Source organism: Zonotrichia leucophrys, chromosome 1A, assembly GCF_028769735.1.
Source record: "Zonotrichia leucophrys gambelii isolate GWCS_2022_RI chromosome 1A, RI_Zleu_2.0, whole genome shotgun sequence".
NCBI lineage: Eukaryota > Metazoa > Chordata > Aves > Passeriformes > Passerellidae > Zonotrichia > Zonotrichia leucophrys.
In genome coordinates, this window is record NC_088170.1 from 21,191,608 (window position 1) to 21,204,619 (window position 13,012).

The window sequence follows — 13,012 nt, forward strand, 5'->3', positions numbered from 1 at the left end:
CATGTACTGCCTTAAGCTGGTTTAGATAATTAACACACTTGTTCTGCTTTGCAGATATCACGTTATCAGGGATGGGTATGTGTGTTAATGTCATAGAGAGGATATTGAAGTGGGGTGGAGGGAGAGAGATTCCTAATGTTAAATCTTCTCTTTTCAAAACCATACATTTGACTTGAAGAATGTACTTCAAATGTCATTTGAAATCTGATCAGAAACTTTGGCCAAAGTGGCAGGGGAAAGGCTTTTATTTCAAGTTTAATGTCCCATGCAAGACCACACTTTAGGACATATCTGCAAATTTTAAATGCTAGCAATAGAACATTTTGTGAAGTCTAATTAGGCCTTTCTCTCCTGTTAACTGTTTCTTCATACTAGATTTACAGTATTTAGAAAACCTATATAAATATATGTAATTTATTTTAGGTGGTGCAGCTTATCAGCACAGAGATACTGCCATATGCTAATTTTATTCCTAAGGAATTTGTTGGTCAGATAATGACTATGCTCAATAAAGGCTCAATACATTCTCAGTCATCCTCCTTTACAGGTATGGTACCTCAATGACCATTAATCAAAATTACAGCGTTTAAAGCTATTAGAAAATAATTAAAATGTTCAGTGTGCTTATGATAAAGACTTGAAGTTCCCTGGCATGTATTCAGTACAGACTGTTTGATATCCACCTTCTTAAATAAATTATATTTTGTGGAAGTTGCCAAGCTTTTCTTGCAGTGTTTAAAAAATTGCTTCCTTACAGCTTGGACAGTATCATATTGAAATTGTGTTACTTTCTACATAGTTTATTTTCCTTTGTGCCAGTTTGAATAATAATTTCAGACAATTATAAGACAGATGTCCTGTTCTTAAAACCTAAATGACCCCAGTGTAACGATATGGTGTACCTAGCCAGATACCTTTTCTGCCTTTAAGAAAAAAACATTTGTAGGGGTTTTTGGAAAGATGAAAAAAGTGAACATAAGCCATTACATAGAAAAATACTTAAATTGTACAGTTCCAAATGTAAGTATTTATGATGTAGGATTGTTTGCTGTTTTTAAATTATTTAATGTATTTTTAATTAATGTCAAGTATGTGATATGTTACTGAGAATTTATCATAATTCATCTCTTATGTTCAGAACTGTTGTGATTTTTGCACAGTCATTTTTTTCTTAGAATATATTCTTAATATTTGTTCTTATCACTGTTAATATTTTTTAATACTAGAGTGTGATAACCTTATCTCAGCATGTAATAAGCAGATTGAAATGCAGCATCATGCACAGTGCACAATTGAAATGCATCATTTTACTTTGACAGAAGCCGAAATAGATATTCGAATGAGAGAAGAGTTTTCTAAGGTGTGTTTTGAAACACTGCTCCAGTTTTCATTCAGTAATAAAGTCACAACTCCTCAAGAAGGCTACATCTCTAGAATGGCACTTTCTGTGCTCTTGAAAAGGTCACAGGATGTATTGCATCGCTACATAGAAGATGAGAGATTGAGTGGGAAATGTCCTCTTCCACGGTATGTGCATTGTCTTTAGAAAATAAAGGTATTACCAGGACTTTATGAGGAGAAATTTGCATTCAAATATCACTTAGTCATGAAACAAATGAGGGGGTGAGGAGAGAATAAAATTTAAAAGGCAGGGAAATGTTTAGGGGAAGATATCTCAAAAAAGATGCTGGTACCCCGTTTTTTTTAAAAAAAAACCAAGTAACAATGGCCATATTCTGTGCTGTTAAACGGGTTTCAGTTACTGAAACAATATTTCTGATATCTCTAGCATTATATTTCTGAAATCTGATTTCCTTTTATTCCCATTAGAGCTATATGTAGTTTCTGAATTAAGAGGTGAGTAGAATCTCCTCAAAAATGAAATATCCAAACAACAATATTGAGAATCATTACTCAAGTAATTGTTCTTGAAATAGAAAAATTAGATCAGAAAACTAGGAAATGCTTTAAAATGGGAATTTACTTGAAATTCACTTCACTTCTGAAGGTTTTGATCATGAGTGTGGAAATTGATTATCTTTGTTAGCCTTATGTATTTTGATAGGAGTCTATTGATTTCTCTGGGTCTGGATTGAAGGCACTTGAGACGGTAGTTCACATTCAGACTCAAGTGTTTATTATTTCTTGTCAGTGAAACACTCTCACAACCATGAATTGAGCAGTGTTTCATTAGCAAGGCACAAAATTGCTAACTATCTCTTGTTGCAAGGTCTTTTAAAGCTAAACTATCCAATTAAGAACTGACATCTAGATTATTTTCCCTTTTAACCCAATAACTGATCCCTGGAAGCCCACAATACAGACTTTTCTGTCCAATTACACCCAAACCCATGAAGAAGAAGAAGAAGGTAAAGAAGATTAACCTGCTTCCACCCTAAAACCTTCCATCTTGCTTCATATTTATTTCTATATTCTAAAATACCAAACTCTTAAATTTTCCACCTTGTGGTATTACATGCTTCTTATCAACTACATACCCGTAATCCTAGTACTGTCAATCAATTCTGGAAGCCTTCTTCACAGCCTCAGGTCAAATGCAGTGTTCTCTTGTGGGTCTGTGCCTTTAAGCACAGAAACTTTAAAATTCTCAGCATCCAGGATTCCAACAAGTATTTTCAGATCGAGATTTGTATGGTGTTACTGTTTCCAGTATCGAAGTTAAAGCTGTCCTAGATGACACAACAGCAATGATAGTGGGAAACTTTTTCTATAAAATGTACATTCTTGAAACAAAAATGAGTAGTTGACTGTTTGCATTTTTTTCATTTGTAGGCAGCAAGTAACAGAAATCATATTTGTTTTAAAAGCTGTCAGTACTCTCATAGATTCACTTAAAAAGACTCAACCTGAAAATGGTAAGTTATTGTTAAATAACATTGTTCCAAACAAGGTAACATTATATCTGCCCCAAAGATGGATTTATTATTTCTTTTAGTAGTGTTCACAGAAATTTGAAAAAAAAAGTGTACTCTGTAAGAGTCAGTATTCTGTAATTCTTTGTATATGTAGGAGACAGGTAGATGGCAAGAAACCCCACAAAGTTTTTCCAGTATGACTAAAAGTATAAGGACATAAAAGTATATGTTCAGTAAAAGAGAAAGCATCAATTTATGGTGTCCTTTATTAGATAAAGTTCAGTGTCTTCTGAAAACAAAGAAAAAAACCCGTTCCATAAAATATTAATGGAATTCTTAAAAATATGAAGCCTGGCTAGATCCTTTTTTCCTTCTCATGATACCTTTTTAGGTTGTTATGGATCATGTACATATAGGTGCACTCTGCAGTTAAAGGGGTATACAAGTTAAATGCATGGACAGGCTGGTAGATACTTACACTCATGGTCTTGCTTTTCCCTCTCTTCCTGCACTATTATTTTCTGTCTCCTGGACTGAGCTTAGGTATGGATGCCTGAGTAAATGTTTGACAAATTTATTTAAAGGGCTGAGTCAAATGAAAGACTTAATTTATAATTACCTATCCTGTTCCTCCTGTAAGCTGCACCTGTGGTATTAGTGTAGAGTTCTTGGAAGGAAACTTAATCATGAGTCTTGGTTAAGTCCATTGTATTGGACTCTCAAATTCTGACAGAATTGTGTATACAACATTTCCCTCTACCTCCCTGCTTTTGATATTAGGAGGAACAGAAAAATCCCAACCTTTATAATTCCCAAACAAACAAATCAAACCAGCCTTTCCAGAAAAACACAGGCAGGTGGGTTTCTGGAAAGAGGCAGTGCCTCATTTGTATAATCACTGAGCAGCCAGAGTTATGATGATGTGGTTTCCAAGGTTTCATGGCCAAAGTGTGCAGGTAGAACTAAGCCAGGATGCATAAAGCCTTTTGGCTAACCCTGAAGCACTGAAGTGCTGCTCTGGTGGGTCTTCCTCTTAGAGAAGCAGAGAAGCTGAATCAGCTGGACTGTTCCCCACATCTCTCTTCCTGCAATGAGAGACATTCTTCCCCTGGTCCATATGCAGTAGTGCTTGCCAAACCTCCCACACTTTCTAAGAAAGAGAATTACTGGACAAATTGCAGAATCACTTCAGTCTCACTTCTACCTTTTAATAATTTTATTTATTTAAGATAATTATTAATGTCTGATTTGGGGTTTGTTCTCTTTTGAAAGCAGAGCTAAAACAGAAATAACCAAGGAAGTGACATTATAATAAGAATCATACTACAATGTTTAATTTTACTTGTTGGACAAACAAAACTTTACCATGGATATTTTTTGTCTTTGTTCAGTGTTTTTACCTTTGCTTTCTGTAGCTCTTGTGTTCTGAAATTATCTGAAGTCAATAGAAAGTCTCACTGCTGACAATTTTCCAAAAGTGAAATCTGCATCCAGTTCAATTTTCTGTCAATAGCTGAGAAAAGTAGGCAGAAAACACGTGTATTACAGATTGAAGTATTATCTTAAATTTGTCAGTTCTTCATCCCAAAGACACACTGAAGGACTCATGTGTAGAAACACAGGTGTGTAGCACTACTTTAAGGATATTATCCCAAATGGCCTCTGGCTGCAGCTGAAAAAAGAAACATTTTCCTGCAGAAATCCTGGTCCATGTCTGAGTGCCCTGCGTGGATGCCATAGTATAGCATTAAGTACCTATGTTTAGGCACGCTGTGAATCTGCCATTTCCTAGAAGGTATTGGAAAAAATCTGTTGTCAGTATTTGGACAGTGGTAAGTGACTCAATCTGTTCTTTCTTCCCTGCAGTTGATTCTAGCACATGGGCACAAGTTATTGCCTTGTACCCGACTTTAGTAGAATGTATCACCTGCTCATCCTCAGAAGTGTGCTCTGCTTTGAAGGAGGCACTGGTTCCCTTTAAGGACTTCATGCATCCACCAGCAGCCAAGGTACAGAATGGAGAGTCTTGACCCCATAAAACTTCTTTTTTATTCTTGAAGGGAATATCCAAAAATGTTTGCTCCTGGGTGAAGTTTCTCTGAGGAAATCTCTTGTGACTAGTACTTTGGCAACCAGTGCTGACTGCCTCTTAACTGTACTAACAAGAGCTCAGTAAGTCGTGAATACAGGCTTTATCTCAAAGGTTCCAGAGTGAGTAGCAGTGCAAACCTTTAATAAATTTAATTGACTAGTTGGAATCATTTATAATCTAATGTACTTGCTACAGTATCTTGAAGTGGTGATTGAAAAGTGGGCTTATGTACAGCTTGTTGTGTATGTGTTAATGATGTAATTAAAAATATTTCAATTCAGTCAGATTTATTAGGCTGGTGTTTTGCACCCTTTTTTGAAGTACGAATTGTACTAAAATTTTATGCAAGATGGTACTGTAACATTCCATATATCTGTAACCAGCCTTTGTAAACAAAGGGAACTGATATACTTGTGTGTATAATAAATGGTACAGTTATGTATAAAATAGTTGCATTTATTATTTAAATTCTTTTAAAAATATTGATAATGTCAAATGCTTGAAAATGTATTTATTATGAATAAGTTGTATGCTTGCATTTTTACTTACAGTTTGCCTTCTAAATTGCCAGATATGCTCATTCATATCTGATCATGTTAGTTTTTGCTTAATTGAATGTATCTTCTTTGTGGCCATTGGACATCTGCAAAGGGTCATATAACAAAAGATTGAAGCAAGCAGTCACAGTCTGCTGATCTCAAACTTCAGAGTAGTTGACCTGAAATAAGTTTGAATATGCACAAATCCACTGTAGCACTTCAACACTACCATACCTCACTTCATAATAAATTTGTTTCAAGATTTTTCTTCTACTTAACTCTATCCATTTTTGCAGTTACAGCCTTGCTTTAAAAATAAAACAAACATATTTGAGGGTTGTTAGCCTTGTTTGACCTTCTTGGCAAGTATCAGTCTTTGAATCATGACCCAGAAAAGGCAAGTTCAAATACCTAAAATACTTGGCTATGATATTTTGTTCAATAATTTTAAGTGTCTTTTCAACCCAAAAAAATTGTTCTAATCTTTTAATTATAAACTGTGTCTGATAAAAACCATGAGAAGTGTATTTTTGAAGATAGAAACTCAGTTAGAAATGCAGTAAAATTTGCTGTTAAATAAATGTGAATTTGTTTCATTTTAACATAATACACAATTGAAGCAAACCACCTTTAATGGTATTGTTTTTAAAGTTTGTGATCTAGCATTTAAACTCTTATTTATTGAATTTTGATTTTAATAATGTCCCACCTGTATTCACATTTTTAATCTGTGATGTGAAAGCACAAAGGCCAAATGTGAAAAAAAAAAAAAGACAGGTGCCTTTCTATGGATTTCTGAGCTTACCTTTAGGATTTTATTTCTTCAAGTCTTTTGTAGATATTAAAAAATTGTCATGCATAAGAAATGGTATTACATCTGTTTGCTTTGCACTTTCCTCGCTCAATGAACACTGATTGGTACACGTGAATAGGTGTAAAAGCTGTAGAAGCTTCAAGCTGAAGGTGTGACGAACTGGTCAGGGTTACCCTGCACTAATAATGTTCTCCAGGCAGTTCTTTATACAGCTTGCTCCCATAAGTCTCCAGTTTATGGTCCTTTTTAAAAGCTTTCTGTTTCAAAGTATGGTAAATATTAAAGAGGCTTCAAGACCTTGCACATTTCTGTGACCAAAGTTGTATGGGATATAATTGTCAAACCTGAATAGTTGTAAGAGAATACACAGTTTACATGAAGGAAACAAATGTTTCTTGTTAATAGAATTTATGTCAAAATACCTTCTCTGGAGGAGCAGTTCCAGGATATTGCAGAACTGGATCTTATATAAAAGTAGCGACATCATCCATACTCTGAAAGTGAAAACCTGGCAACTGCTCTCCTAATTAGTGGAAGATAAGTTGAGATCATTAAAGAAACAAACCGTAGGCCAGGAAAGAAGGAAATTAATTTGTTTTACAATATCTAGGTGTGCAATCCAAGCTATGGGTGAATTTGTTTCTAATTAGTTTTGAATGGATTTTTCAGTGATTTTTCATTGAGGCAAATCTTCATCTTTATCTGTAATTCAAAAAGGGATGCATGAGTCTTTCTTGACTCTAGACCTTAGACTACTTTACACCTATGAAAATTGATCTTCAAAAGATTTTGAAATAAACTACCAATCAGCTAACTTACCATCCTTTCCTCTTAATTACAAAATGAATAATATCTGTGCTATTTGAAGCATGTTTTGGACATGCAATCTGAGGTTGACCGTATTATTGGTTTTTTGTATTTTGTATAAATAGTTTGAAAACTAAAAACAAAGCTCCTTAGCTTAGAAAATGTTTTTACTAATATTGTTTGTAAACAAAAATTATTCCTTTTACTGTGCCTTCTTGTCCCACACTCAAATATTTCTTCCAGCTTGAAATATCAATGTCTTTTTTCTATTTGTACTTTTTGCTAAGCATTCTTAGGGCTTCTTTGAGGCAAGCAGCATTTTTAATATTTAAATTTCACATTTTTACATGTTTCTAGCAAGATAAATCTTGTTCCAGAAGAAATTGAATTAATTTAACATTACCTGTTGAGTAAGCCCGTGTCCAAGTTCATTTCAAGTCTGCAGGGTTGCTTAGTCATGAGAATTAAAATCTGTGGACATTTTGAGGATGGGGTCTGCAGTGTGTGGCTGAAGTCAGCTAGAAAAGTGCTACAGCTGACTGTATAGAAATGTGTCAGCTGAAAGTTAGAAAATAAGAATTAATTGCTTATTAAATGTAACCACAATATTCACCTTTTTCCTTCTTGTTCACAACTTTAAAAAAAGATGTGGATGGGAATCCAAAGAGAAAATTTTTAATAAGATTATTAGCACGTTCATATCAAGATTTTGCGTTACTTGGGGAAACTTGTATGTCTCAGTGCTGTGACCACTGCTTTAATGTACATAAGGATTTAAGACTGCATAGTAACTGGTTATGTAAAAAGAACAGATATCTTAAGCTGGGAAGTTCTTACAGAAAGTCTTATTCCCAGATGTAACCTACAGTAGTTATTTGCTTATCACCAGAGATGGTTATCTAAGTGGACATCTGTTTTGTTCCCTTGTACATGAGCCTGCTTCTCCACCTGCTTTATTGGTGAACTGTGGAATGTTACTGGACGTTAAACCACATGAAACACATGGTCACTTATTTAATTACATGAGCAAATAAGAATATGTGTGTGAAACTTGAGTAGTTTATCATTGTACTCTGCAGATGGAGTTCTTTTTTTTCCCCAGGTTGAGTTGTTTCTTCTTGCCAAAAAGCAAATCTTCTCATAGCCGGCCTTGAACTCTTCAGGCAAGATACTTTTAGTGAGGCTAACGCCTTTCTTTTCCTCACAATGGCAAACACAAGTACTAGTCATCAGTGTATTTTGCAGAAACTCATTTAGAAGCTCAAGATATGAGTGTTCTTGTGGGGAGGGTGGAGGAAAGCACATTTTGCACATTTTCTACTCATCTGTTTCTGTACAGCTCATTTCTGTGTGTCTTCACTAGCTCTTCACCTCACATTTGCAGCTAGCTACTCAGTTTCTGTATGCAATTTGTGCATTGAAATTTTTGGTTTGTTATGGTGATGGCTAATCAAAAACATCAGAAATGTACTGCCAGTCTATTGTTTGTGCAATTGATATGAGTAACAAAGACTACCTTCGTTACTTGCCTAGAAAAAGAGAAACAGGAGAGAAAATGGTGACATATTGTTAAATTGACTGAGCCTGAAGAATTTCTTCCTGGGATTTAAAGAACTAATCTGAGTAACCTCAGCATTTTTAAGATCATCTTTGTGGTGTCCTTGTGTCTGTCAGGGAGTAACATGCTAAAAATTGATCCCTCTTTTTCTAAGCTCCTTATTTAAGAATTTATGCCTTGACTATGAAACAACTGATAAGAAGGGTAAGATTTACCTCTGTGTTTACTGTGCTAACTACAGGATTTCACTAGCAAGAGATGAAACTATTCATTGCTTGAATTTACTTTATTATCTATGTTTAGAGGAACTCTCGGATAAGCTTATTTTTATGATCAGCTTGATAAGCTTTTTTTTCTCCGTGTTAACACATTTATTTCCACTGGTGATCCAGATGCCTGCCTTAAGAACTTACTTCATAAATAATCTCATTTATCAGCAGTGTAGTTCTCTTTTCACCTAAAATATATTCCTTATGGAAAGAATCAGTTAAGTACAGCTACCATATTTTTCTTGCATCAAAAATATTGTGATGTTGAAACATACTCGAAGGCATCGGCCCCTTTGTCTGTTTTGTTTTCAGAAGAGATTATCAATACTTAAGTAAGAAGGGCAAGCCCTTGGAAGTCAGGTATCTGGCATCTTCACAGTTTTGTTACTGAAGACCCTGATCTTCAAACTGGAGTCATTCCTGCTGCCCTCTGTGCACAAAATATCTGCCTAAGACTTGACACCAGTCTCCAGTGGTATCTCCGAAGCTGAAGCTGCTTGAAGACTGCAGAAGTTCATGAGGCTGTGGTGGCTGGAAACTTGAAGCCTGATATCACTCAGTCTGATATTTTTAATGGTAACTATTTCTTACTTAGAACAATTAAAGTTGCCAAGGAATTGCTTACATTTCTGGCTTCTTTGCCAGAAGACTCACACTTCTGTCCCGCATCACATCGAAGACCAGTGCCTGGTTGTGAGGGGTGGGGCTGAGAGGCTCCATAGAAAAATGGCAGCCAAAACTGGATTGCCACCAATTCAGAGAGAGCACAGAAAGCAGTCTGGTTTTGATCAACCTCTGTCATGAGAAAACATGGAAAGGGACAGAATTATTAAGTGCATCGTGCTGCTGGGATGTACACGTACAAAGAACGGGTTTCTGGAGTACATCACAACCATTACTTGCAGATCTACTTACTGAACACCTGTTCATGCCTCTGGGCTTGGTGAAGCATTATATGGTGAAGCACTGGTGGATGCTTGGTTAAGCATTATATACCTCACCACTAAAATGAGCTCCAGAGTCTACACAAAGCACTGCCCTAGAACAAATGAGGAAAGATAAACATTTATCTTAGAACACTTACTTAAATTAAATATTTCCTCTCAAAATACAAAATTAATAATATCTGTTACAGCTATATGCACTATACTGTTAAAATTTTAAGCACTTTTGTTGTTACAGTCTCAAAGAGAATGCACTGAACTGATGGAGTAGCATGAGCCTTCCCTTTTTATAGAGTGGGAAGCAAACTTTTGAAGTACTACAGTCTAATAGTAGTAGCTCCTTCTTGCAGTTTAGTATCACTTTAACCACTTCAACCACTTTAATTCAAACAACTAGGTCAAACTTGGAAATGGGTTAGGAACTCAAACAATTTCTGCCTTTTTTTCCCTCTTCCATACACAGGATAGACCTGTGAAACAAAAATCTGCTTTCTGTAAAAGCTGAAGGCAGTGACAACCAGAAACAATTAGTTCTGTGCTCTTTGTTAACAAAAGTATTTCATGGATGTATTCAGTACTTTTAAAAGAGATCAATCTAAGGATGATTTTGAATGCCAGTTTTCATATTGTACTTTGAATCCAAACAGAGCTCTTGTCAAACCAATGAAGTGTTAAATTACCAAAAAATGTACTCATATGTTTTCAAATAAAATGTAACCATTTAGCATCTAACAAGCGATGTAATCTTAGCCATGTAAAATTAATTCCCTAGTTTTAAAAAGTTACCAGACTTAGTGGGACTATATTTAGTTGCAAACAAACATTTAAGTAATTGCTAATGAAATAAAAATATTTTAGAGGAGATGTATGTAGGTGCAAAATCAGGCTTAAAATGTCGTTTCTTGTTTATTTAAGTCATTATTAAATAGAAGCTACTTTTGACAGAAATCATTCCTCCTATAATAAACTTAGGAGAGGCAGTATGGAATTTCTGCTTTGAGATGCACAAGTTAGATTTCTCTTCTGAGATTCAGGTAACTAAAATTTTGAGGTCTACCACAAGATTAACTAACCTGGCTATCATTTGCAGTCAGGGAGGACAAAATAGGCAGCCAAAATAGGTAAAGTCATTCCGAAGATGATCCTAAAAGATCATCTTTGCTATGTGAAAGTGGCAGTTCTTCCTACCAGAGCATAGGACAACTTCCTTAGGCTTAGGCATCTGGTGTTTCATGGTGTTTTTTTAGTTTACTTTAGACATCTCAAAATGGAGAAGATGAGAGAGCCACAGTAAAAGCAGTTCACTTTGCTGTTGCAATGTGTCAACGGTGCTACAGTTTTTTTGAGTTCCCCTAAGAGCATCTTCTTTGTGGCTTTTGGTTGTTTGCCTTTTGGGTTTTTACATATCCTTTGTAAGGGCTTGCTCTAAGGCTTGTCTGTTTTTTCCATGGGTGAAGATAATGTTCAAATATTTATCTGTTGTACCCTGTGTCTGCAAGGGACAACATGCTGTGATTCCTTGTAGTCATGGCATTAGTCTAAATAATTACATGAAGAGCTAAGAGATCTGCAGTTACTGTTGGTGTACAAAGCTGAGCTCTTTTGAGCCTTAAATTCTCCCCACTACTGATCCATCTTGCTTTTCCATTGGTTTCCCAATTTGGGTGAGTGCATGATGTTGCTGCTCAGTAAACAGAAGTGACCATTTCCATTACTGCTACACTTTTGTACACTCGTCAGATAATTTTTCTGATTGTTTTACATATTACATTTAACTGCTGCTTTTTTCATAAGTGTTTCAGATCAGCAAGGTTACAGTTACTTCATACCGTCCACTTGGGTGCCTGAATTCTTATTTTTGGCATTTGAATTTCTCATCTCTTAGGAAAATGAGAAAATACTTGGCAGTAAACATGAGTTCTTTGAAAGTCCCTGCACATTTACACTCTTGGTAAACAAAACTTGAATTACTGAAAGTAACTAGGGCTCCCATCCTCAAAATCTTTCAGAGCTTTGTATTATGGCATGAAGCAGCAAGGTGGGTGGTTCCAACAAACATTAGGGATTGAAAGCTTGCGGATTGGTGCAGCCTTGCATATTTCCTAGGTAATTTTTCATTGCTTTCCAGAATCTACTGTAATAGATCTTGGACTTTTTAGATAAATGCAAGTCAAAAAAGATGGGTAGGTCTTTTGATTTGCCATATAATAAACTGTGATGTATGCTGAGTATCTGCCAGTAGTTTGTACTGATATCCAATTACAATTTTAAAAACAATTTCTGTTTAGACATGATAAATATTTCAATTATTTAACTTACCAAACTCCAAAAAGAAACAATATTCTGCAGTTATCTCCCCTTCTTATAATGAACTTATCCAAATGATGTAGTTTGAATTTACATTTTACATTCACCTTGAAATGCTGATTTTCTTCAAATAAAAATTGCTAACTCCTTATCTAAGAAACTTTCTGAATAGTCTGATGATATTAAGATGAATTTCAGTCTGTTAATGAACAAATATAAAAGATACCTTAATTCAGGAAACTAAGTCATTGAGATGTGAAATACTAATAGTCTTGTGTAAAAGTTGCTTTACAATATAGTTGAGGTGGCCTTAGAATAGAAAGGAGCACATTAAAGGTAAAAATTAACCCAGAATTAAATAAAAACTTTAATATTCTAAGTTTTCAGGATTTTTTCCACTGCTAATATATTTTGTAATATACTTTAAAATAAATCTGCTTATTTAATAGGAAAAATAGTATTAAAATATCTAACTTTTGCTTTTTAATAAACACTTAAATGTCCCAATTTTAAATTGTATTTCTTTTTCAGAACTGAGTTTTTATGTATACACCAACTTAACTGAGTAGGAACGGAGCATACATTTCCCTAGTGCATCCATACTTGTAATGCTTTGCCTCTCCTTAACTGACCTCAAAGAATACAACAGTTAAGTCTCACTGTCTCTGTGAGAAATATGGATTTACAGAGGAAAACAGGAATTGAGAGAAAGCAGTCTGGAGGAGATCAAACCTGTCAGAACCACAAGTAAAGGACTCAGAGTTACTGGATGCTTCTGTTTTCTCAGCTGTAGAATGTTCTTTAAT

At 35.1% G+C, this 13,012-nt stretch overlaps 1 protein-coding gene across 3 annotated transcripts in view; it reads left to right on the forward strand.

The window, feature by feature from the left end:
• The window catches only part of MON2 (MON2 homolog, regulator of endosome-to-Golgi trafficking), a 65,711-nt gene extending 58,767 nt beyond the window's left edge, over positions 1-6,944 (forward strand). For all 3 annotated transcript variants that reach the window (XM_064701846.1, XM_064701847.1, XM_064701848.1), the window contains 4 exons: positions 424-547; positions 1,320-1,527; positions 2,794-2,876; positions 4,743-6,944. In XM_064701846.1, coding sequence (XP_064557916.1) covers positions 424-547; positions 1,320-1,527; positions 2,794-2,876; positions 4,743-4,906 — 579 coding nt within the window. In that variant the 3' untranslated portion in view covers positions 4,907-6,944. The remainder of the gene's footprint in view (positions 1-423; positions 548-1,319; positions 1,528-2,793; positions 2,877-4,742) is intronic.
• Positions 6,945-13,012: the final 6,068 nt, after the last annotated feature.